Genomic DNA, 23,184 nt, shown 5'->3' with positions numbered 1-23,184 from the left:
GGTTCATGAACAAAAATAAAATTTTATTATCTACTCATTAAGAGTTATGTACTGGGAACACAAGTGTTTCAATTAAGAATTCCTATTTTTTGGACCAGTCATGTACCACCATCGTTTGTTTATAGACCAACTAATTTCCCACCAATAGCGTTGAGATTGGCTGTGATTTGTTTACCAATTTGTTTAGCCTTCTCCATGGGATACTGTAAAAGAGAAAGATAAAAATGAATCCAAAATGAATATCGTTAAAGCAGTTTCCATAAACCCCTTGGGCCTTGAAAACTCAAAGGAAAGAACGACATGTTCGAAACCAAACATGTAAATATAAAATTTCATTGTTTAATATTCAATATTTCTCAATTTTCGTGGTCTAATGAGGAACGGTGCGGCGCATGGAGTAACTTCAAAATTTTCTCCTCAAAAAAAACAAGAAAAAATCTGTGTCAAAATATACCTAATAGTTTACAGGACCGGATTAACCATGAGGGGTCCCTAGGCAATTTTTGAGGCCCCTTTTCAACCATCATAAGAATTTTTCAAACAAGGTAAAAAATCTTGATATTGAAAAATTACGCAAGAGAAAAAATAATAATAATCTCTTCAAAAAAAAATTCACACTCAGCGAGGGCCTTAACCATTGTGATACTCCGGATGACAGATTTGCGAAGCCCTTCACAAAGACACAGAAGTTTCGCACCTTAAAACTTGCCTTTTCCTTGAAAATAGCGGAGGAAAATTAAGTATATTCTGACTTCAGATTTGAGTTCAACTAGCTTCTTTTGATCATAGAATTGATGACGAATTTCTTTTCTTTTCGATGAATATTTCTACCCAATTTTCAACAAAATTTCTTCAATTTGCATAAATCTGACATACTTGCTGTTTACAGATTTATAAGAATCTGAATTTGTGTTATCTATTAAGGAAGTTTGTTGCACTCAAATCATCCCTGATAACGCTTCTAAAGAAAATCAATTGGTTGGCAAATTCAGTCGATCGATCTGCTGTATAAAATAATGATAAGGGCTTGGCTTTCACAATCAAATCATTATCAGTCCTTTATCCATTATCAGTAAAGTTATAGGAACTAGGACACGAAAAACGTTCTATTGTAGTTTTCATTCCCAGAAATCTATCGTTCAGTTATTATTTAATAATTATCCTCAGTAGAATTGAATACATTAATTTCAAAAATTTTCTCTGGGTAGCTATGAGTTTCATCAGTGATGATTAAAAATTATTACGTATTTATAGGTAACAAGTAATGATAGGCTATAGGTTTAACTATCATGCTCTGCGGTACATCCCATACTTCTCCAAACAGAGTATATATATATAGTCCATTTCCCACCAGCAACTATGAACGATCCCCATCTCTCTTGGATAAAAAAAAATATACCTATTTCGAGATTGAGATTTCACAAACGCATAATTCTTATTCTTATATCCGTACCCATCCGGCAACCATATTCACTTCCGATCTAATTCCAAAATTTGCTGAAATACTATAGAATTCTGCGTAGAATCCCGTGGCATACTTAACTTTTTTTTTCGGGGTATGATTTTGAAGATACGGCACAAACAAACAAATTTTTCAATGGAATTGTTTACCATCCGATTTTGGGGGTTCAACCAAGGTTTAGGCCAGGATGCACAAAATACATGTATATAAAATCAGAGAGTATGGTATAAACTAACCTAAATTAAGAAATATCCATCATATGATGAATGTTATATATCATAAATGAATAGAGAAAAGTGTTAATGAAAAACACAAAAGGGAGAATCTTCGTGAATTTAACTCAACGGACGATAAAGATTTTTTAGAACTTGTTGAATTGGAAAAATATCCAAGGGCAAAACAGAATTTTCGAATTGTTTAATATTTATTTATCAAGATAAAAGGGCTCATATTGTTCATAAATATAAATAATAATTGCTGGTAAACGACGAATAAAAATTATTATAATTAAACTACTCAGCAACGTATTACAAAGTTTGACGGATTTCCGATTATCTGGAAAATAAATAATGGCATATTTCAAGCCAAAATGAAATCAATTACATAAATGTATTATGTGAATATTCAAAAAGAATCTAGTCCATTGTTTTATTCATTTTTAATGAATATTTATTTATGTTGCCGAGTATGCTGGGTGTTATTTTTGTTTTCCTCAATAAATATATACCTACATGATCATTTTTGCAATAATATGTATAATAATCCCTCATCTTCGATTATCCGAATGCTTGAGGACAACAATTAGTCCGGATATGGGGTATTTACTGTACGTTAATGCTCGTTGCTAGGATACTACACAAAACCATAGGCAAACTACACAAAATGGAAGTTTACTTAACTACTTCCCGAATTTCGATGTTGGGAACGGGGAACGGAAATGGACTTAACCTTCTTTGGTAGGTTAACCATTGGTCTCATAACCAGTTGGTTAACTAACTGAGTTACAACCCACCCTAAATATGGCTCAAACGGCAGCAAATGAGTGATACTAACACCTCTTCCAAGGTTCACGTCCAATTTGGAAACACCCTGTATGTATATAATAAAAAATAATATGAATATTACTGATCCAGTAAGACATTTACACTGTATAGGACAAGTCAAATGAAAAATTGAAAAATTAATTTTCTGGAGCAACCGAGTGCTAAAATAAAAGTGAATGAAGTATATACACCTGACGATTTCTTTTACATCTTCGAAAACCTTGTAACGATACTTGATTGTTTTTATGAAAATCGAGCCTCGTTTTAGATGTCCGTTTCCCTGAATTTTCCAGTTGAAGCAATGCAATACCGTCTGATGGAGATTTCAGTTTTGATATAGATATTCCGTTTCATTTTAGAAACATTTTTCATATCTTGAAAAATTAAATTCAAATTCCGTAAAATTGAAATTTCCATCAGACAGAGAAAAAGTGTCTTTCTGCATTCGGCGTTGTTTTTCCGTCCACATCTCTTTACCGATAAAGAGATAAACGCCACCGAGAATGTTTATTCTGGGGAGCATATTCGAGAATACCAAATTTTTGGATGCAATTTTGATCACATGACCGTCCACATGTTGGAAAGTTAATAAATAGGGCCGCACCACCAGACGAACGGAATTCCTTATTCAGTGTTCGACAGTTATTCATTATTCATTATTTGGCAGTGATTCTTTATTGGCAATTCATATATTCTTTATTCGGCATTCGTCATTCATTACTTATTAATTTTTCTAAATTCGAAGATCCTGTGATCTGTTTCTTTTTCTTTTTTATTATTGGTGGTGTGACCGTACCGGAACAAACCGTAAGTCTTTTCTTGATACCGCATACTTCGTGATTCAAAGTTGCATTCTTTCATTTGTTTAATTGTTAATCCTCATTGTTAATATCCCTGTTTAACGCAGACTTCTGTAGCCTGGCTCTCTGGTGAACCAAGACCAATCGACGGAAGTCTCGAAGTCGTTCCGCTGGTAAAATGCTTGGCATGTACAGGGTGGGCAAAATTCGTTGTCTACTCAGAGGATCTCGAGAACTATAGCAGCTAGAAGAAAACGGATGACACATTTCCGAGCTCTTATTAGGAGAAACAAAGAATGGTGAAAACCGCAGCCTCCTAAGATACTTCTATTTTGAGTTTGACAATTTCATAAAGTTCTCATAACTTTTTTGTGTTTGAAATTACAAATCTGAAACTTGAACCTTCTACAGTCACTTTTCTACGTAGAAGCCACTAATGAGCTCAAAATATTTTTTCATTTCTAATCATTAGGTGAACTTTCATTTCTGTTAATGCAAACTTTCATTGAATTTGATATTTTTGAATTGGAAAAAAATCTTTGCTAGTAGATTCTACGTATAAAAGTACCTAAGAAGGTTCATGTTTCAGATCTGTAACTTCAAAGACAAAAAAGTTATGAGACATTTTCGGAATCGTCAAAATTTCGATTTTTATTTATAACTCGAAATCTAAAAATGATAGGCCGATTCTGTTTTCAGATTTGAATTAGTTATGAAAAAAGAGCTCGAGAATGTGTCATCCGTTTTCTTCTAGCTGCTATAGTTCTCGAGATCCTCTCAGTAGACAACGAATTTTGCCCACCCTGTACACCCAAGGTTGCCACAGAAAGACCACAGTAGCCTATCCCATCCTACCCCTGTCGTGTTTTCCCGTTTACCGCAGAATTCTGTCGCCACGGAAAGACCACAGTAGCCTATCCAGTCCTACCCCTGTTGTGTTCCGTTTAGATTTCCCGTTTGCTCTCTGGTGACGGAAACCAATCGGCAGAGGTCTCGAAGTCTTTCTGCTGGTAATGCTTGGCCTGTACACCCAAGGTTGCCACCGAGAGGCCACGATAAACTACCCCGTTATCCTGTAAATTGTTGCATTGTGTTCCACCTGAATCAAACCCGTCCCGTTTATTGAATAGCTTCAATTCTGATTGGCCTGTACACTGAAAATCACTGAAAGTGCTCGGGATCAAACCCATCGCTAAATTAACCGATTACAGGTACTTGGTTCTTTCTGGGACAACCGGTTGCTGTAAATTTTGTGTAAACCCCGTACATCCCTCATTGTCTCAGAAGGAACCAAAGTTACCGCTATTGATTTCTTTCTTTCTCTAATACCTGATATTTTGACTGAATATAATTAATTTGAATATTGGTCGATTCATTAATTTCACTGTGTTGATTTTGAATTTCTGATCACTGTGACAGATTAATTGTTGCATGTCTGTTTTCCTCATTTTGAACTGGGTCATCAGCTGTATATATTTCTTGACTTGGAAATCATTGTATGGTTCACTGTAATTTAGATTATTGTAATAATTTCGGTTTTAAAGTACTTGTTATCGCTACCACGTTAGATAACCCAGAACTCTGTCTCCGACACTAGGTGCCTGGGTGGGTTTGCTATTTCTCCCTATTGAAAGAATAGCTGGCGCTCGAGATTAAACCCATTTTTTTATATCAGTCCTCTAACCAATTATTTCCCTATCCCGATGAAATTAAGGACATTAGAATAAATCATACATTAAACCCTTTGCAAACTAAACCCGTTACAAACTGCAGACGCTTTCACCACCACTGAAAGTGCATATTACATCATAGAACCTTTTTTTAAAGGATGGGTGGAAAAACACACTATATGATTTATATATTTATACTTCGGCGATCGATTTCGGTTTACAGTGGAACCATCATCAGGCCAGCTGAAATTATCATTGATTAGGAATGAAAATTCTGGTATTTTTTTACATTTTAGAAGTATTAAAAGTGAGGTTAAGTAATAAAAACAAAAGAAGGAAGAAACAGAAGCGTGCAAGCGGACATACCGTTCAGTAATTCAGCTGAAGTAACAATCATGAAAAATTCTTGTTCATAATTAAAAAGACAATTGATCCTTAATTCCAATTTGTTGGCGATATTTAATGTATTTTTTTGGAGCAGGCATTCAGTCTAGAAACCAGAAAGATGTTTGAACGGAAACAGAGGTGCGAGATTACGGTAAGGAAAGGAGTGTCAAGGTTTGGCGGGTAAATTTAAATTAAATGCAGGGAGTTATCAGCTTAAAAATGTTCTTAGATGTTCGGAAATCTGATATGTCATTTAGGAGGTTCGAGTCATTCTTTTTTCTCAATATCTCGTATTGCTCTAACAGGGTTATTTTGTGGTAGTTTGTTTCTTTATGTAAAATCTCGAGGTTATCAAAATTGGTGCTGTGATCTTTTTCCTTTAGATGTTCTCCAAGAGCAGATATGGGTCTATTTTTTAAATGTTCGTTGAATCTCTTTTTCATATTTCGAGTTGTCATTCCTATGTAAAAGGATTCGCAGTCTCTGCAGGAGATTTTGTAGACACCACTCATTTCTTCTTTCTCTCTTCTCTTCTTACAGTTAATTAATAAATTTTCTAGGGTTGCATGTCTTCTGTGAGAAAGAGTGTAGTTATATTTCTTGAGAGTTGAAATTAATTTTGGATTTAAGTCTCTATAAAAGGGTATTGATATGAAACGATCCTTTGTTGATGTATGTGGGTATATCTTATCAATAATAATCTTTCTTTTAATGGAATTAAATATTGTATCCATGTATCTGTCAGAGTATTGATTATTTTCTCCGATCTGGTAAATGGTTTTTATTTCTTTTTTATAATTTTCTGTAGACATTGGAACGTTGAGGAGTCTCCTGAATAGAAATGAGAAGGCGGCTTTCTTTGCTGAAGGTGCGTGATATGAGTCGTGCGGAATTATTAAGTCAGTTTGAGTAGGTTTTCTGTAGATGTTATATGAGAAAATATTACCTTCTTCTAAGGATATTGTCAGGTCAAGAAAATTAATACAATTGGACACTGACTTTTCTAGAGAAAATTTGATTTTAAATTTTGAATTCATGAGGTCGAAGAATTCTGACAGCTCTTGTTCGGTGCCTGACCAGATAACAAAGATATCGTCTACGTATCTTCTCCAAAGGATAATTTTGTCACTATTTTGTAGTTGCATAATTTGTTTTTCTGCCTTGTCCACGTATGCGTCAGCTATGAGTCCACTGGATGGCAGGCCCATTGGTAGACCATCTTTCATCAGGTATATTGTGTTGTCGAAAATGAAAAAATTTTGTTCAGTAATCACTTCACATAGTTTACCAATGTTTTCTACGTCCGTATTATCTAGGTTTAAAACATCATCGGAGTTTATGTATTCCTCCAAGTATTCTTTAAGCACAATGAGGGATTCGTCTACGGCACTGGTTCTTAACCGGTGGTCCGCGGACCACTGGTGGTCCCTGGAAGCACCCGAAGTGGTCCGCGAAGCCATCCGACAGGACATATGGTTGAACCACACTGAAGAGCACTTATTGATAACAATTATTTTATATTAGTTTTTTAGAAAAATGCCACCAAAACGAAAATATGACGGGTATTATATTGAACTGGGTTTCTTGAATAGAAAAAATGGGGAGACTAGACCCCAATACTCTCTCTTTTCATCGACATATTTATGCAAGCAGGGGTTTTCGATTCTACTGGTAATTAAAAACAAGCATCGAAATCGGTTGGATGCCAGTGCCGACATGCCAGTTTGGCATTAAGTACCTAGCACTGAACCAAGGATTCATAAATTGGTGAAGAGTATGCAGTGAAAAAAATCGCATTGAAATAATAAAGCTTCTGGTAAAACTTCGATTTATACCCCACCTCAAATTTTAATAATTATTTTTTTATAGATAGAATTTTTTATAACGAATCGAATGGTACTAGTCCCAATCTGCGGAAACTTCTAGTTCGGCAGTTATGATTTTTTGAAATTTTTGTAAAGTGCTTTTTCTCGAATTCGACAAAGTGCCTACGTCAGATTTTTTTGCCGATTTTTTCCTGGATGCAAGAGAAGATACAGAATCTATTCGTACAACTATCAATCCCGGCAAACTTTCAATTTGAGAGAAACGATTTTTCGAAAATTTCATCAAAATACATGCTATATCATTATATTATCATGAAAAATTATATTTTCACTTTTCGGTCCTTCAAACTTAAATTTAAATCGCCAAAAATGATACTTTCATGTATCATGTATGAAATTATTTTTTCACTGTCCTAACCCAACCTAACCTAACCTCAAATTAATTCAGTTCAATTTTTAGCCAAAATTGATGCATTATTTACATTTCTTCCAATGAATAACCTCAAAATCCCAATTGGTTGCGTTCTGTTGAGAAAAACATTCGAATTAATCGAGAATTACAGTGAACAAACATTCAAATGTCATAATTGAGTGCATTTAACGAACATTTCAAAAAATCATAGCTAATGAACTATAAATTTCCGCTGATTGAGATTACTACCATTCGATTCCTCATGAAAAATTCTATCTATAAAAAATAATCATCAAAATCTGAGGTGGGGCATAAATCGAAGTCGAGCCCGTTCATTCAAATTCATAACTACAAACACCTTGTTTATTCATTTACAAAAATTGACATTTACGTACTTAATATTACCTCGGAACAGTTGGTGGTCCGTGACAAGACAACAATTTTGTCAAATGGTCCCTGATCACTAAAAGGTTAAGAACCACTGGTCTACGGGAACGTTGGTGTACAAATTTACGATGTCAAATGAAGCTATGATGTAATTTTTATCGGGATCTAATTCTGTCATCTCAATGTTCTTTATCAATTCAGAAGAATTTTTAATTGAAATGAAAAAGAGATTCAACGAACATTTAAAAAATAGACCCATATCTGCTCTTGGAGAACATCTAAAGGAAAAAGATCACAGCACCAATTTTGATAACCTCGAGATTTTACATAAAGAAACAAACTACCACAAAATAACCCTGTTAGAGCAATACGAGATATTGAGAAAAAAGAATGACTCGAACCTCCTAAATGACATATCAGATTTCCGAACATCTAAGAACATTTTTAAGCTGATAACTCCCTGCATTTAATTTAAATTTACCCGCCAAACCTTGACACTCCTTTCCTTACCGTAATCTCGCACCTCTGTTTCCGTTCAAACATCTTTCTGGTTTCTAGACTGAATGCCTGCTCCAAAAAAAAAAAAAAAAATACATTAAATATCGCCAACAAATTGGAATTAAGGATCAATTGTCTTTTTAATTATGAACAAGAATTTTTCATGATTGTTACTTCAGCTGAATTACTGAACGGTATGTCCGCTTGCACGCTTCTGTTTCTTCCTTCTTTTGTTTTTATTACTTAACCTCACTTTTAATACTTCTAAAATGTAAAAAAATACCAGAATTTTCATTCCTAATCAATGATAATTTCAGCTGGCCTGATGATGGTTCCACTGTAAACCGAAATCGATCGCCGAAGTATAAATATATAAATCATATAGTGTGTTTTTCCACCCATCCTTTAAATACCATACACACTGATGGAAGAATTTATTAGTAAAAAACCTTTTTTTCTTTCTACCATCTAATCTTCGATGTCCACTATATAGGTATCCACGACGCTCGAGGAAATACCGTCGGTTTCTTTTGAAAGAAAAATAGAAGCAAGCTTTGTATCCCAGATCATGTCCCCCTGTCATCAAAAATTGACCTCTCCGAGTGTCTTCACAAATTCTGATTCTGATTCTGATTCTGATTCGTTGTTGAGTTATTGAGGGTGGACACTTTCGAATGGGACACCATGTATTTATTATATAGAAAGTAAATTACTCAATTTTTGAGATGATAAATAAAATGAAAGTGTAGATTTGGGACCTTTATTATAAGATTCTTCAGTTGATTGACAGGCAAAAGGTCAGGTTTATAGAACAAAAACCATTTCTTAAAACAATGCCGACTAGTTTCGATTTTATTCTAAAATCATCCTCAGCTGAAGAGCCCTGGGGCTCTACATTGAAAGATACATTTTAAAATATAGCGTCGTACACAGCAAAAGAAAAAGGGGGACATTACTGAACTGTTTGGATATAATTTTTAGCTATAATAAATAAAAAGAAAGAATTTCAAATGGTGATGATATCACAGCTTTCATTGAGTTGTTAAATATCCAGTTTGAAAACAAGAAAATGGTCAAAACTCTTTTTGCGTTGATGGTAGATTCTTCTTATTGTGTTTATATTCACCAGAGGAATTGAAAGAATTTTGGAAATTTACTTACAGTTGTAAATGGTCTGAGTCATGTAATCAAAAAATTTAAACACATACACCTCACAAAACATCGAGAGAAAGCGGATGGAAAACAACTGATAGATTAATTTTGGAATTCTAAGTTCCAATATGTGGCGAATGCATACATGTGAAACGTTGATTTCTCATTATGAATTTCGATCAGTTCTATCCCTGATCTTATCAATAAGGTAATAATAGGCGGTGTTCAAGTTTTCGATATCTGTTCTCTTATTAATTGATTTTTTAACTTGTTTCAAGGAAATCATTTCATGCAGAAAGCATTTTCTTAAAATTTTCTGGTGTCCTAATATTTTAACTGACTGGATGTTGAAGTCAAAAGATTGATGAGCGCTGCTCAGCCAGCGCGGTGTTATTTTCTTTCTTCAATCGATCAATCACAGTTGAAAGGAATGCCTTGTTACTGGTACAATGTAGTAGTTATCAGCCAAAGACAATATATGATATTAACAGAACGCGTTCACGTGATCGCTCTTTGGATTTAGTCTTAGTTCTGAGCTGCTATATATCTTTCCAGAGGTGTTAATAAATTTTCAATAAACAGTTCTGCAAAAGCTTACTCACCTCGAATAATGCGTTCAGAAAGTTCGAGAAACTCTCGTAGCCATTCACAAGCACCCGTCCCACCGATTTAAATTTCTCCCCATCATTTCCATATTTCTCTTCTTCTCTGATTGTGTCGACTATTGGCTTCGGATTATAAATATTGGCGACATTCTGTTGAAGGTTACCGTATTTCGAATCTACTTGACTCAGTAGGGTCTCTTGTTCCAAAACTGCCCTCGTCCTGCCTGAATCGGGAAAACCGGGCAGAACGGTGAATGCCTGTTAGGAATAAAAAACAATGCATTGTCACAGAGGATGAAAAATTGAAACAAATAAATAGTTATTGAAGGTAATGTCATATTTTGGAAATTATTAGTAGTTACTGATATGGTCCAGTTCACTTGAAAATTAAATGAAAGTATTGAGTATTAAACTTAATGATGAAAGTAATTTTTAATCATCCAATCAAACAGAAATTCTCGAAATAGTTTTATTAAGCTATATAAAGTTAGAGAATAGGTTTCTCAGCTGTTTATCAAAACAGAGTGTTTCATCATGAACTGAACAAAGAGATATGGTCGGTAAATGACACCGGGAGAATCATTTTTGCCTTATGACATAAACCCCTTTTTCGACGCATAAGCGAGATACAGGGTGTTGAACGTCGTATTTCTGGTCACATCTGAGGAAAACCTGCAATGTTCGTTTCTCGGTTGCCAAATTGGATTTCATTTTCTGAATTTACACAATATTAGAATAATTTTCGTGAAGAAATTTTTTCATAAATCGAACACAATTTTTTTTTTGTGGAGAAAACTTCTTCATGGATATTCTTCGGAAATTGTATTCATTCAAAAAATGAAATTCAATTTGGCAACCTAGAAAAAAATCACGAATATTGTAGGTTTTCCGCCATTTTGTAGAAATTTTTTCTGTAACGAGAAACCGTTACTTTGAGATTTATACAAATATACAATTATATCAAATACGACGTTGAACGTCCTGTATCTCGCTTAAGGTAAGCGCACATACAACGGCATCGGACGGACGGTACGGATCGGAATAAATTACTTTCAATGGAACTGAATGGAGCAACGCACATATGTGCGGACGGCAGGCATCGCATCGCATCGTATCCGAAGGGAATTGAGGAACGAGAATTGAATTCCGACCGATGCGTACTGTGCCGGCCGATCCCGACATATGTGCGATACCAATCGGAGATTGCCGCGGCATCTGCGTCATTTTCCAAGTCTCTACATGCAGCGGCTTGTACGGGTAGTCATAAGAAATACGAATTCACGGCAGAAGCATGAGTTTTCAGGAGAACTTAATACTGCGCGTACAAAATTATAATGAATTGTATAATACAATTTAAGTGACAGAAATTATAGCAACCATTTTTTTTTCGTCCTTCATCAAGTCCGGAAATAAATGAACATATTCTCCAAAATCCTTCCTTTTTTACATATGTCATGTATCCACATTCGTCTACGCTTCCTTCGCTTTTGAAACTCTTCTTCCTCCAGAACAAACGCTAGTTCCTCACCGCTTGAAGACATATTCGCAACTAATCTATTCCTCCGGCGATTCCGATGTTATATGTGCGATACCTTCATAAAAATTCCGCCGCTGCCGTGCCGTTCCTTCCATGCCGTCCGTCCGATGCCGATGTATGTGCGCTTACCTTTATGCGTCGAAAACGGGGTACCTATAGGTATGTCATAACGCAAAAATGATTCTCCCGGTATCACCTACCAACCATATATGTTTGTTTCCTGAAACTTTTTAGGGTTTTCACTCCCAATCAATTAAAAAAATTGAAATAAATGATTTGCCCTTGCGTAAATTCTTGCACTAATTTGTCAGAAGCAAATCAATTAGAAAAAATTATTGCCTGACAATGAACTGAAAAAAAAACATTGAAATTATAATTATTTAACGTTTCGGGATCTAGGTGTATCAGACTCCTTCATCAGACGAAAATCAATTTCAGAAAATCTTCTGAATTGTTGCTTATTATTTTACATTAATTTCAAAGTTCTTTTTTCAGTTCATTGTCAGGCAACAATTTTTTCTCCTGACAAATTAGTGCAAGAATTTACGCAGGAGCAAATCGTTTATTTCAATTCTTTTAATTGATTTTGTTCCAGAGATTGGGAGTGAAAACCCTAAAAAGTTTCAGAAAATGCAGAATAAATTTAAATCGATATGTTTGTTTTTTATGATGAAACACCCTGCATATTAACGTCGATAAGAATGATCATTATATCGTATCAAGTTTTTTAGGGTACTTGATCGGCGTGAGATGGGTCGGGGTAATCGCCGAGGCGCGATGCGGTCTTGCAGGAAATCTAGAGGGAGAGTCAAGCTTTCGCGACAGACAAAAGAGTTTGTCACTGACCAGACTTTCAGATTTCAGACGACCAGTTGGCGTGGATATCGAGTGGCCTCGGTCTCGCGACGTGTTCGCTCCAGGAGTAAGCCCGGGTGTCCACTGGAAGCGTACTCGAGCGGCTACGCGCTCACGCGAAACGAGCGTGAACGTACGGCAAGCCGCTACAGATCCCAAGTAACGTATTTCAATACAGCGTTGTCCACTGCAGGCGACTTCGAGCGGGCGTTTTCAAGCGGCTACGAGCTCGTACGCGCGATCCGCCTGAAATGGGATCTGTAGAGAGTGTAGCGCGTGCACGCCCGTTGGCTCATTCATTTCAGTCCGGTAAAATTGAGATTCAGTAAGGATTTTGTAACTATAAAAGATTTCTATTGCTTAAATGGCTTCATCAGTGACCGAATTAAATCATCTTGGCTTTTTTCCTTCAAAGGAATTGAGCATAACTTTTGGCGGCCAAGAAATAAGGTTTTTTGTAGTTTTTCAATCATATGTCTTCAAGAAATACGGATATCGACTGATTACTTGCGAGAAAAGCTATAGAGTACTGAATTCTACGTCGAATGAGATCAAGTGTGTACTTTTTCTCACTAATGGATCCCAAAGTTGGGACAATTTCCTGAAACATTTCAAAATGATATATTTCATATTGATTTCTCGGAAAAATCTTTGGAAGCAGCTTATATATGAGAGAAGTATAAAAAAGTTGTAAAGCATTAAATTTCACATCGATTGAAAACACGCGTTCATTACACAAATACAATTTTTTTGTTAAGATTTCAGATTTAAAACGTCATAGACCATTTTGTGGACAGTCAACGACAATATCTCTGAAATTTTGCTCAACATTGATATCCTCTAATATGGAAACAGGTTGAGGAACGCCGCCTCAATCGATAATTTAGTGATCTATAATAAAAAAAATTGAACTTTGTTTATATTCAGTTTTCCAGGGGAAATAAAATCGAAAAAAAAAACGAAAACACGCATTTTTGGTCACCAAAAAATTAGCTGAGGAAGAAACCTAGGATAGTCTTTCTGGATGAGTCGTCCAAACAATTGAATACTTATTGGAAGAATTGTTTCTCGTTGTTTTCACCGCATTGTCAGTAAAATAAAATTCGATTCATTCAGTAGTAGTTGGGAAATATATAAGGTCCGTTCTTCGGTTGACAGTAGAAATGGTAAATAATCAACTATGTAGTGGCACGAATACCAGTGATGAATGAGTAGAAATGGTTGAATTCTCGATTTGATTTTGGCTATAAAAATTGCAGCCATCGCAAACAACAAGCAAAACTGTATTGAGAACGATCCTTCGGCTCCAACACTGAATTGAACGTACGAAGCCGCCTCCAGTGGACAACCTCTGTAGCGCCGCGCCGCCTGTTTTGTAGCGGCTACAAACGCTCGTTTCGCGTCAGCGTGTAGCCGCTCGAATACGCTTCCAGTGGACACCCGGGCTAATGCTGCCTCGCGACCGAGGAAAAGAGCGTATCAAAATGACGACGTTTTCCTCACACAAAGACGTGATTGGTTTCTAGAAACCCGCCTTTACATGATGTCACGCTAGAATCAGATAAGGACTGCATTTGGAGGGAAAATATTTGGAATTATATAGCAAACTCGATGACTAAAACAAGTACACATTATTTTATGAACATTTTCAATGAAAAATTCGGGAACAAAATACTCCGAATTTTTCATAAGATGTGGAGTATAGATTCGAATTTGATCCTGCGGAACCCTAGTTTCTTCTATATATACAATTTCTTGCCATGAAAATTAATCAGCTGTACCCGAGGCTGTACTATACTAAACTATAAAAAATGCTATCTTAAGCCCGAAGAACCGCATTCCAGGATAGGAATATTCTTTTTCCCGGAGCACCAACGGAAATTACCTAGAATACGTAGAAAAATTGAAAATTTTGACGTCTACGAAAAAGCAAATCGCGAGGGCTGCAGGCCCGAGCAAACGTCCGAAAGGCGAATCAACCTGTACAGTTGCATCAACAAGGTGGATCTCCTAGCCATACTAGTGAATATAATAAAGGGCGAATCAAGCCTGTAAAGGTAAATCCACCTACAAGGTAGATCTATGGACTTACAAGTCAATATAATGACGTTGATCAATATATAATAATAACATTGATAAGAATGATAACTGAACCGAGTCAAATTTTTGCGAGATCGTCGAGAGAAGAGTCGGGGAAATCTGGAATGACGTGCGCCGAAGGCGCGATGCTTGGTCATGCGAGATATATAGTCCAAGAGCTAGTGAACCCTGGGAGTAACGGTCTCCCTGTAAGGTTAGAAATTTGTATACTTACGATTTATGACATGCTAAGAGCAATAGCCATGACCTGGCAGGCGTCAGCCCTGCACGTCATCAGCCCCTTTATTTTTTGGACTGTTAAGTAAATTGAGTTTCAAAACTTGTTTCTGTAAATTTGAAAATTTAATAGGATAAAGTTTATTTATTGTACATCTTAAAAAAAATTGACAGGCGATTACAATAAGCAGAAGTTTAGGACAGATCAATTAGAAAACGTACAGTTGATGAGGTAAAATAAACTTTATCCTGTATACTTAAAATTTTTATATGTTTTCAAGTAAACGTCTCAGAGTAAATAAGTACAATGCCAGGCGGTTTTGAACAGCATAAGACCTTGACAGGCGAGGGGACAGCTGCTAAGGGCGTGCAAATAAGATATGTTACATGAACGCATACAGTAAATGATAATTGTAATTTCATCGTAATTCTGTAACAATTTAGCTTCAAACCGCTGGATACTAAAATTAACATCAACATCTTCATCATTTTCCTCGAGTATTCCTTGTAATAATTCAAAGTGGTATTCACATAAGTATGTGAATGAAAATGTCCTTTTTTTATTTATTATTTCCTCGCTGATAAAAATTTGCATTTCATCAAAAGCCAGTTTGTGAAAATATTTCCAAGTCTTCTTCGGTGGTGATTTTGTCTTCGCTTGTTCTTGTAAAGTATATATGGCAATTGTTCGACAGCTATTATGATAAAAAATCAATGGGCTTAAATCTGCGCTAACTTTTTCATAAAATTCATTATTTTCGCCAAATTCTTTCAAAACTTGTATCAAACTTGCTCTTTCTGACGAGTGAAGAGGTTGGTACCGCCCTTTCACTTGTTTATATTTATTTCGACAAAACACACATAGCCTATCAGCATGGCTAGTTTTAGTAACGGGCACTTCAGCAGATGCTGATGCTCCGCTTTCTTCAGTAGCTATTGGAGGGGCTACTGTCACTGTTTCTACGTTTGTCGATGACATTTCTATAAAAAAAAGCCATTGAGATATTCATATTTAATAATTAATTATAATTTTTATTTTTACGTAATTATTTTTATTTCCGTCAATAATAATTAATAAATCGTGATTTGCACATTAATATAATTATTGTTACAGTACCATTATTATGAATAATTTCTATTTAATATATATTTAATAATGATAAAATTTGTACCACGTAATAAAATCAAAAATATAGTTACAATTAAAGAATAAAGCCTAGTAAAAAATATAGGAAGTTCATAAAAAATACCTGGTAGATTTGAAGAAGTTAAATGAAGTTGATGATGATTGTGCGATATTTTTTCATCACAGCAAGAAAGTTTTCATAAAATTTTACATGGTAACCAGTATTTGCGTTAATTTCCTCTGGCAAAGAAATATCTTTAAATTTTAAATTATTGTCTTTTCTTATTTTCAATATTGATTTACTTTTATTCAACGTAGTCTCGTCGTCTTCGTTACAAATCACACAAACCACGTGTTCCAATTCCATCTTGCACACTTTTTAGTGAAATGTTAATATTAAGTAGAACAATGCACAATATCACTGCACAATTTTTCTTATTTGCACGCCCTTAGCAGCTGTCCCCTCGCCTGTCAAGGTCTTATGCTGTTCAAAACCGCCTGGCATTGTACATATTTACTCTGAGACGTTTACTTGAAAACATATAAAAATTTTAAGTATACAGGATAAAGTTTATTTTACCTCATCAACTGTACGTTTTCTAATTGATCTGTCATATACTTCTGCTTATTGTAATCGCCTGTCAATTTTTTTTTAAGATGTACAATAAATAAACTTTATCCTATTAAATTTTCAAATTTACAGAAACAAGTTTTGAAACTCAATTTACTTAACAGTCCAAAAAATAAAGGGGCTGATGACGTGCAGGGCTGACGCCTGCCAGGTCATGGCTATTGCTCTTAGCATGTCATAAATCGTAAGTATACAAATTTCTAACCTTACAGGGAGACCGTTACTCCCAGGGTTCACTAGCTCTCCAGCTTATAGAAATCTAGGGACAAGGGAAGAAAAAATTATTGATAGATGCAAAGCGATTGAGTTGGAAATAATTGAATAGAATTAATGCAGAGAATTGATTCAATATTGTATAGATAGTGCGCGTCAAAATTATCGAACAAAATATTTGGCAATAAAATCCTAATACAGGTCAATTTTTATTTCACTTTTACCAAATTTTTATGCATTATTGAAGGAATTTTGTTGCACCCTGTTCCATCCCCATCAGCCCTCTAAATATTTTTAATAGGGAAAGTGGGTCATGTGGTACTTTTTGGCAAGGTATCTTCTTCATCTTCATCATGGTACATGATGAAATTTGTCACCGAATAAAAGTCGACCATTACAGTTTTGTTCATGCACAACTTTCAACCCCTACGAAACCTTTAATGGAGAAAAAAATGGAGTGGCATTGGAAATTCATTTCGGCATTGAATTACCACCCGGTGAATCATTGTGCATTACAAGATAAGTTGAACTAAATGTTCAAAATGACCACCATTGTTCTGGATGCAATAATCAAAGCGCTTGGGGTTGAAAGTTATGCATGAACAAAACTATAATGGTCGACTTTCATTCGGTACCATCGTCTCAAAGTAAATGAGCCGTGACAAAGTGCATCTAGTGAAAACCTTTGAACTAACAAATTTTTCACAAAAAAAAATATTTTTCTTGAAAATTTCTGCACACATGTAAAGAAGATACAAAAACCTTGCCAAAAAAACCACATGAACCACTTTCCCTATTCAAAAAATTTAGAGGACTTGATATAGGGATGGCACAGGGTGTAACAAAAATCCTTCAAAAATGCATAAAAATTTGGTAAAAGTTAAACAAACATTGACCTGCTTCAGGATTTTGTTACCAAATATTTTTCTTCTGAGAAAATGAATTTGTTCCATAATTTTGACGTGCACTGTATAACAAATGATAGAAATGTAGATATAATTCGTGAAATACAAAGCAAGATGAAAGCAGAGTTTTAAGTAGATATTGATGCAAAGGGAACGAAATTAGAACAAATAAGTTTTTTGGAACAGCAGCAGAAATCGATTGAACACCTTATTCAGTTTAACAATGAAAATTTCCGAATTGACAGTAACGTCCAGTTTCATAATCAAACCTAAAGTCGCTTTAATTTTAAAGCTTCCTTTAACACTACTAAAAATGACAGTAAAGGAAGCTTTAAGCATAAAGTGACTTTAAATTTGATTATGAAACTGGACGCCGGTTTCATAATCAAACCTAAAGCGTCTTCAACTTTAAAGCTTCCTTTAAAACTACTAAAAATTACAGTAAAGGAAGCTTTAAGCTTAAAGTGACTTTGAATTTGATTATGAAACCGGACGTAAAAATGACAGTAAAGGAAGCTTTAAGCTTAAAGTGACTTTAAATTTGATAATGAAACTGAACGTTACATGCCAAGAGTTACAAAAAACTTATTAAATGAAAATTAGTCTGATCTGATTGAGTCGTTCATCAATAACTGAATAATAAATTGAGCCTATATTCTGTTATTGAATCGAAATCTTATTGATTCAGCTCAATATTTCAAATCTACGACTTATGTCCAGTTTCATAATCAAATTTAATGTCACTTTAAGCTCAAAGCTTTCTTTACGTCCAGTTTCATAATCAAATTTGAGGTCACTTTAAGCTTAAAGCTTCCTTTACGGCCGGTTTCATAATGAAACCTATAGTCGCTTTAACTTTGAAGCTTCTTTTAACCCTACTAAAAATGACAGTAAAGGAAGCTTTAAGCTTAAAGTGACTTTAAATTTGATTATGAAACTGGACGTTACTGTCATTTTTAGTAGGGTTAAAGGATGCTTTAAAATTAAAGCGACTTTAGGTCTGATTATGAAACCGGCCGTAATTATATTTTCTGTTCTATAAATATGGCTAAGTAGTTTGTTTTTCTTCATTGAAGATTCGATATTTGAGTACTCAAATACTCGAGTAACTAAGTAACTAAAAGGGGAGTTTTATGGAACCACATTGTTCGTTTCGAGTTTATTGATAACTTTCAATGAAAATGGTATAACTTTTAAAATACTGCTTCTAGCTTACAATTGCACCTATCGAATTGCAGTTTCAGGCAAAAACTGAAGGAATCCTAACTTTGAGCCTTTTATATTATGATTATGAGCTCAAAATTGACACATTTTACAAATACATCTGGTTTTTTTCCCATCGGCATCATTAGAAAGCTCTTTGAATGCCGAATTTATGCATGTATGCATGCCATCACCGGCAATCATCTAATAGCAGTTTGCCGAATCCAACATTCCCGATTTTAAATTGTTTTAATGAGTTGCACTGCATGAAGCACAGAACTATAAAATATAAAATTATGTGGAACTTGAGCTCTATTGGGCCTTCATAGATCTCCTGCGCCCAGGGCCCGAAAGAACCTTAAATCGGCACTGGTTATAGCCTGAGTTCTGAAAGCCATCAGAGTCTTTGCTGCTTTTCTAGCAGGAATGTCAACATGCTTATTCCACAAATCCACAGAAGCTTGTTGTCTAGGGAAATGCGGAACTGTGAACACTTACTTTTATTCACCGCGGTCTATGGAGTGTTACTTAGAACATAGACCAGAGAAAAAAAGCAATCGAAAGGGCATCAGAAATACGATCAACTGAAAGCCAACTACCAATTAGATTAGTCCCTATCTTAAGTTTCACGTGTTAGTAACACTGCATGAGCCCACTGTTAGACATACCTATCTAGGTATGTGTTTTCAATGTCAAATGACCTAATATGTTCTGTAAGACACACTAGAAAATGTATTTAGTAGGTACCAGTACAATATAAATGAAGAAGAGGTTCAGAACCACCTTTCGTACTCAAAGTCTGCTGAGTAATAAGATTATAAAAGTCTTTTTTGAAATATGGTTGCTGATCGTGATTTATCTTGAATTCCTGACCCAAAATATTCTGTTTCTTTTTTTTCACTCACCTTTGGGTTGATTGTAGGAAACTGAAAATTTTTGGATACGTCGTTAACGTGGATATCTACACCACCAGATACACTTCCTGTTGGCAAAGTGTTGGCACATAGAGCAGATGTCAAAATTATCATTATATGTTTCATTCTGGAAAATAACGTAAATGAAAAAATACATACATTGAAGAAAAAATATAAATCTAATAAAAGATACTCCTGATCAGCTGAGTGGGATCCATATTGTGTTGTCACGAATAAAGTATTTTTGGTTGTTTACGTGTATGTCCTAAAGCATTGTGCTTGGTGCTTGTGAAATCACACAAACCACCTTTCTGATGTTAATGACATTTTTGAAATCGATGCTTTGTACAGGGTGGGCAAATTTCGATGTTTTAGCACTACAGCTTTTAAACCAGTGGAGATAGACAAAATCTGATACCCCATTCTCGTTCTCTTTTTTCGAGAAACTTACAATAGTAGTAGTGATTTTTGGACACTTTCTTTTGTTTTTGAGTTACAAGCAAAAATTGGAAAAATGGCGATTTCGAAATAAATTTATATCTCCGCTAATACTGATGATAGAGCTCTGGAATTGAAACATTATACAGGCACTTTTTTAAGTAGAATCCAGTGGCGTGCTTGCCTTTTTAGCAGGAATTTTAATTACGAAGCTATGACCCAAAGTTATGTTTTTTTTAAATGGGAACACCAGATTTCTGTGCAATTTTCTGAAAGCTTAATTTTACTGATTTCAAAAATATATAACATCATATAATTTATATCAATAATCAATATAAACAATAGAAAATGGTCAAAAACCTTTCTTTCTAAATATTTCTATGGTTTCAACTTTTGACGAGCACAGAAAAATAGAGCTTCCTATAACAAGAGCAGTCTCCTTCCGGAAATGTCTTTCTTTCTATACTTTTTACCAATTTTCACAAAATTTGGATCTTGGAGAAATTGAGTAAGAAGCATAGAAATGAAAGGACTAATATAAGGGGACTGTGGTAATGATAAGATGCTACATTTTTCTATTCTCATCAAAAGTTGAAACCATAGAAATATTGAGAAAAAAGGTTTTTGACCATTTTTTATTATTTATATTAATACAAACCATATGATGTTATATATTTTTGAAATCAGTAAAAATTAAGGTTTTAAAAAAATTGCACAGAAATCTAGTGTTCCCATCTAAAAAAACATAACTTTGGGTCATAGCTCCATAATTAAACATTCTGCTAAAAAGGCAAGCACGCCACTGGATTCTACTCAAAAAAGTGCCTGTATAATGTTTCAATTTCAGAACTCTATCATGAGTATTAGCAGAGATATACATTTATTTCGAAATCGCCATTTTTCCAATTTTCGCTTATAACTCGAAAACAAAAGAAGGTGGCCAAAAATGACTACTCCTCTATTAGTTTCTCAGAAAAAGAGACCGAGAATGGGGTATCAGATTTTGTCTATCTCCACTGGTTTAAAAGCTGTAGTGCTAAAACATCGAAATTTGCCCACCCTGTACTTTGAACTCCTTACTGAAATTTTTTGCTTAGTAATTGATCAATAGGCCTTTCCAAATTTATATATCATGTCGAAACATGGGAATGCAACCGGCCGATTGGAAAGCTTTCAAAAAAGAACGACTCTTGTCATTCAGCTCCAATTCAATTCGAAATTTAATGAGTGCCAACCTCGATCAGTTCTAATTACAAAAACTCAGAAGAAAAATATTTGTCCAACCACGTGCTATTATAAAACTAAATTAAGTATATGTAGGTATGATTTTGGAGTCGGAGATTATGATTTCTTTGTTAAATTTGGTTTCATCAAAAAGACAGGTGTTTTCTTTCAAATTAAAATATAATCAATTTTATTGTGATTCATAAATGTATTTCATCTCATTTGGAATAATGAATGCTGAAATACTTGAAAATTGAAGGTTGAACATTCGAAATGATTTTGAAAATCGATTTATAAAAGTAAATCGTATTATTTGTATGGTTTTGGAGTCGGAGATTATGATTTCTTTGTCAAAATTCATTTAATGAAGATGACAGGTATTTTCTATCAAATTAAAATATCATGAAACAGAAATACCTATATTATTATTGTAATTCATAGATGTATTTCATTTCAAATGGAACAATTAATGCTGAAATAGTCGAAAGTTTAAGGTTGAATATTCGAATTTTGATTCATAACAGATAACTATTTCCCCCCAAAAAATGTTGCAGTTCAGTAGAATTGCGATTGCTTATTGACTTTCTATATCACCCTCGATAAAGAGGTATTATAGTTGTATTAAAGAATCAGAGCTATCTAACACCAAAGAGAATATGCTACAAATTGAATGAATATTCAGATATACAATGAGGACGAAAATGGACCACCCCCACATCTAAAATGTGAAAGAGACATTTTTTGGTTCACATAAAATCTAATTGAAAATACAAGCTTCTTGTATATTTTAAATATTCAGAAACGAATAATGCCTTAACTACTAAGCTTTAAATTCAAACACAGTCCATGTTGCCCACCTAATATCTAGTGATCTAGTGATTGAAGGATGATGGATTCTCTATCAAAAACCAAGAAGCAACGTGTATTTTCAATCAAATTTCATTTGGTTCCTAAATATGGTTTCGTTCATTTTTAGATATGTGTTCTATTCAAGTACCCACTTTACGATAAATACGGAAAGCGGAAACTCAACTCAACGAAGTTGGTGTGAAAAAATTTCATTTCCGTTTCGTTTATTTCAAAAGAGAGGCGAAAAATTGAATGTTGCGATATTGAAAATCAATTTTTTGGCAAAGAAGATTCCGCTCCTCCACTATAAACAGCGGTGTTGAAATGCGAAATAGAGTTGTTGATTCATATAAAAAAGTGATTTTCAAGCAGCACACATATAAAATGTTCAAATAATGATTTGTTTGTATTCCTTCGATATCCTCTGCCGTATTAATAAACTTCCACTTTTCACACTTCTCGTGTGGAGCTTAATATTAGATCGTTTTAGTGAAAAGAAGAATAATAATTTCGACCGAATGAACCATTTAAACTTACGTGACTAGATCAATTCTTGGTGCAAGTTTATGTCACTCTCACATAACGTACATACGTTCTGGCGTTCAAGAGCTCAATCCGGTAGGATCCGTTGAGTAACACTTGGTATTCCAACACACTAATAGTAAGAACTTTCACTTTCCTAACAGCTCGCAATGAAATATATTATCTGGCGCGCGTTGCATCTCTTCGAT

The 23,184-nt window shown here is 34.6% G+C and overlaps 1 protein-coding gene across 1 annotated transcript; it reads right to left on the bottom strand.

The window, feature by feature from the left end:
* Nucleotides 1-92: 92 nt before the first annotated feature.
* On the bottom strand, nucleotides 93-23,184 carry LOC123309032. The gene is made up of 4 exons (XM_044891879.1): nucleotides 22,991-23,184; nucleotides 19,934-20,069; nucleotides 10,240-10,500; nucleotides 93-203 (listed from the first exon to the last, which is right to left on the bottom strand). The coding sequence occupies exons 2-4, from the start codon at nucleotides 20,066-20,068 to the stop codon at nucleotides 120-122; spliced, it is 480 nt and encodes a 159-aa protein (XP_044747814.1). The 5' UTR covers nucleotide 20,069; nucleotides 22,991-23,184; the 3' UTR covers nucleotides 93-119.

This window comes from Coccinella septempunctata, chromosome 3 (assembly GCF_907165205.1).
Source record: "Coccinella septempunctata chromosome 3, icCocSept1.1, whole genome shotgun sequence".
In the NCBI taxonomy this organism is placed as follows: domain Eukaryota; kingdom Metazoa; phylum Arthropoda; class Insecta; order Coleoptera; family Coccinellidae; genus Coccinella; species Coccinella septempunctata.
This window is presented reverse-complemented; position numbering and strand designations above follow the sequence as displayed.

Coding starts and splice junctions, on each gene's coding strand:
- LOC123309032 (XM_044891879.1), bottom strand. CDS start 20,068: ATGAAACATATAATGATAATTTTGACATCTGCTCTATGTGCCAACACT. Junction 10,501..19,933: donor TTCCTACAATCAACCCAAAG/GTGAGTGAAAAA, acceptor TATTCCTAACAG/GCATTCACCGTTCTGCCCGG. Junction 204..10,239: donor TTCTGAACGCATTATTCGAG/GTGAGTAAGCTT, acceptor TCTCTTTTACAG/TATCCCATGGAGAAGGCTAA.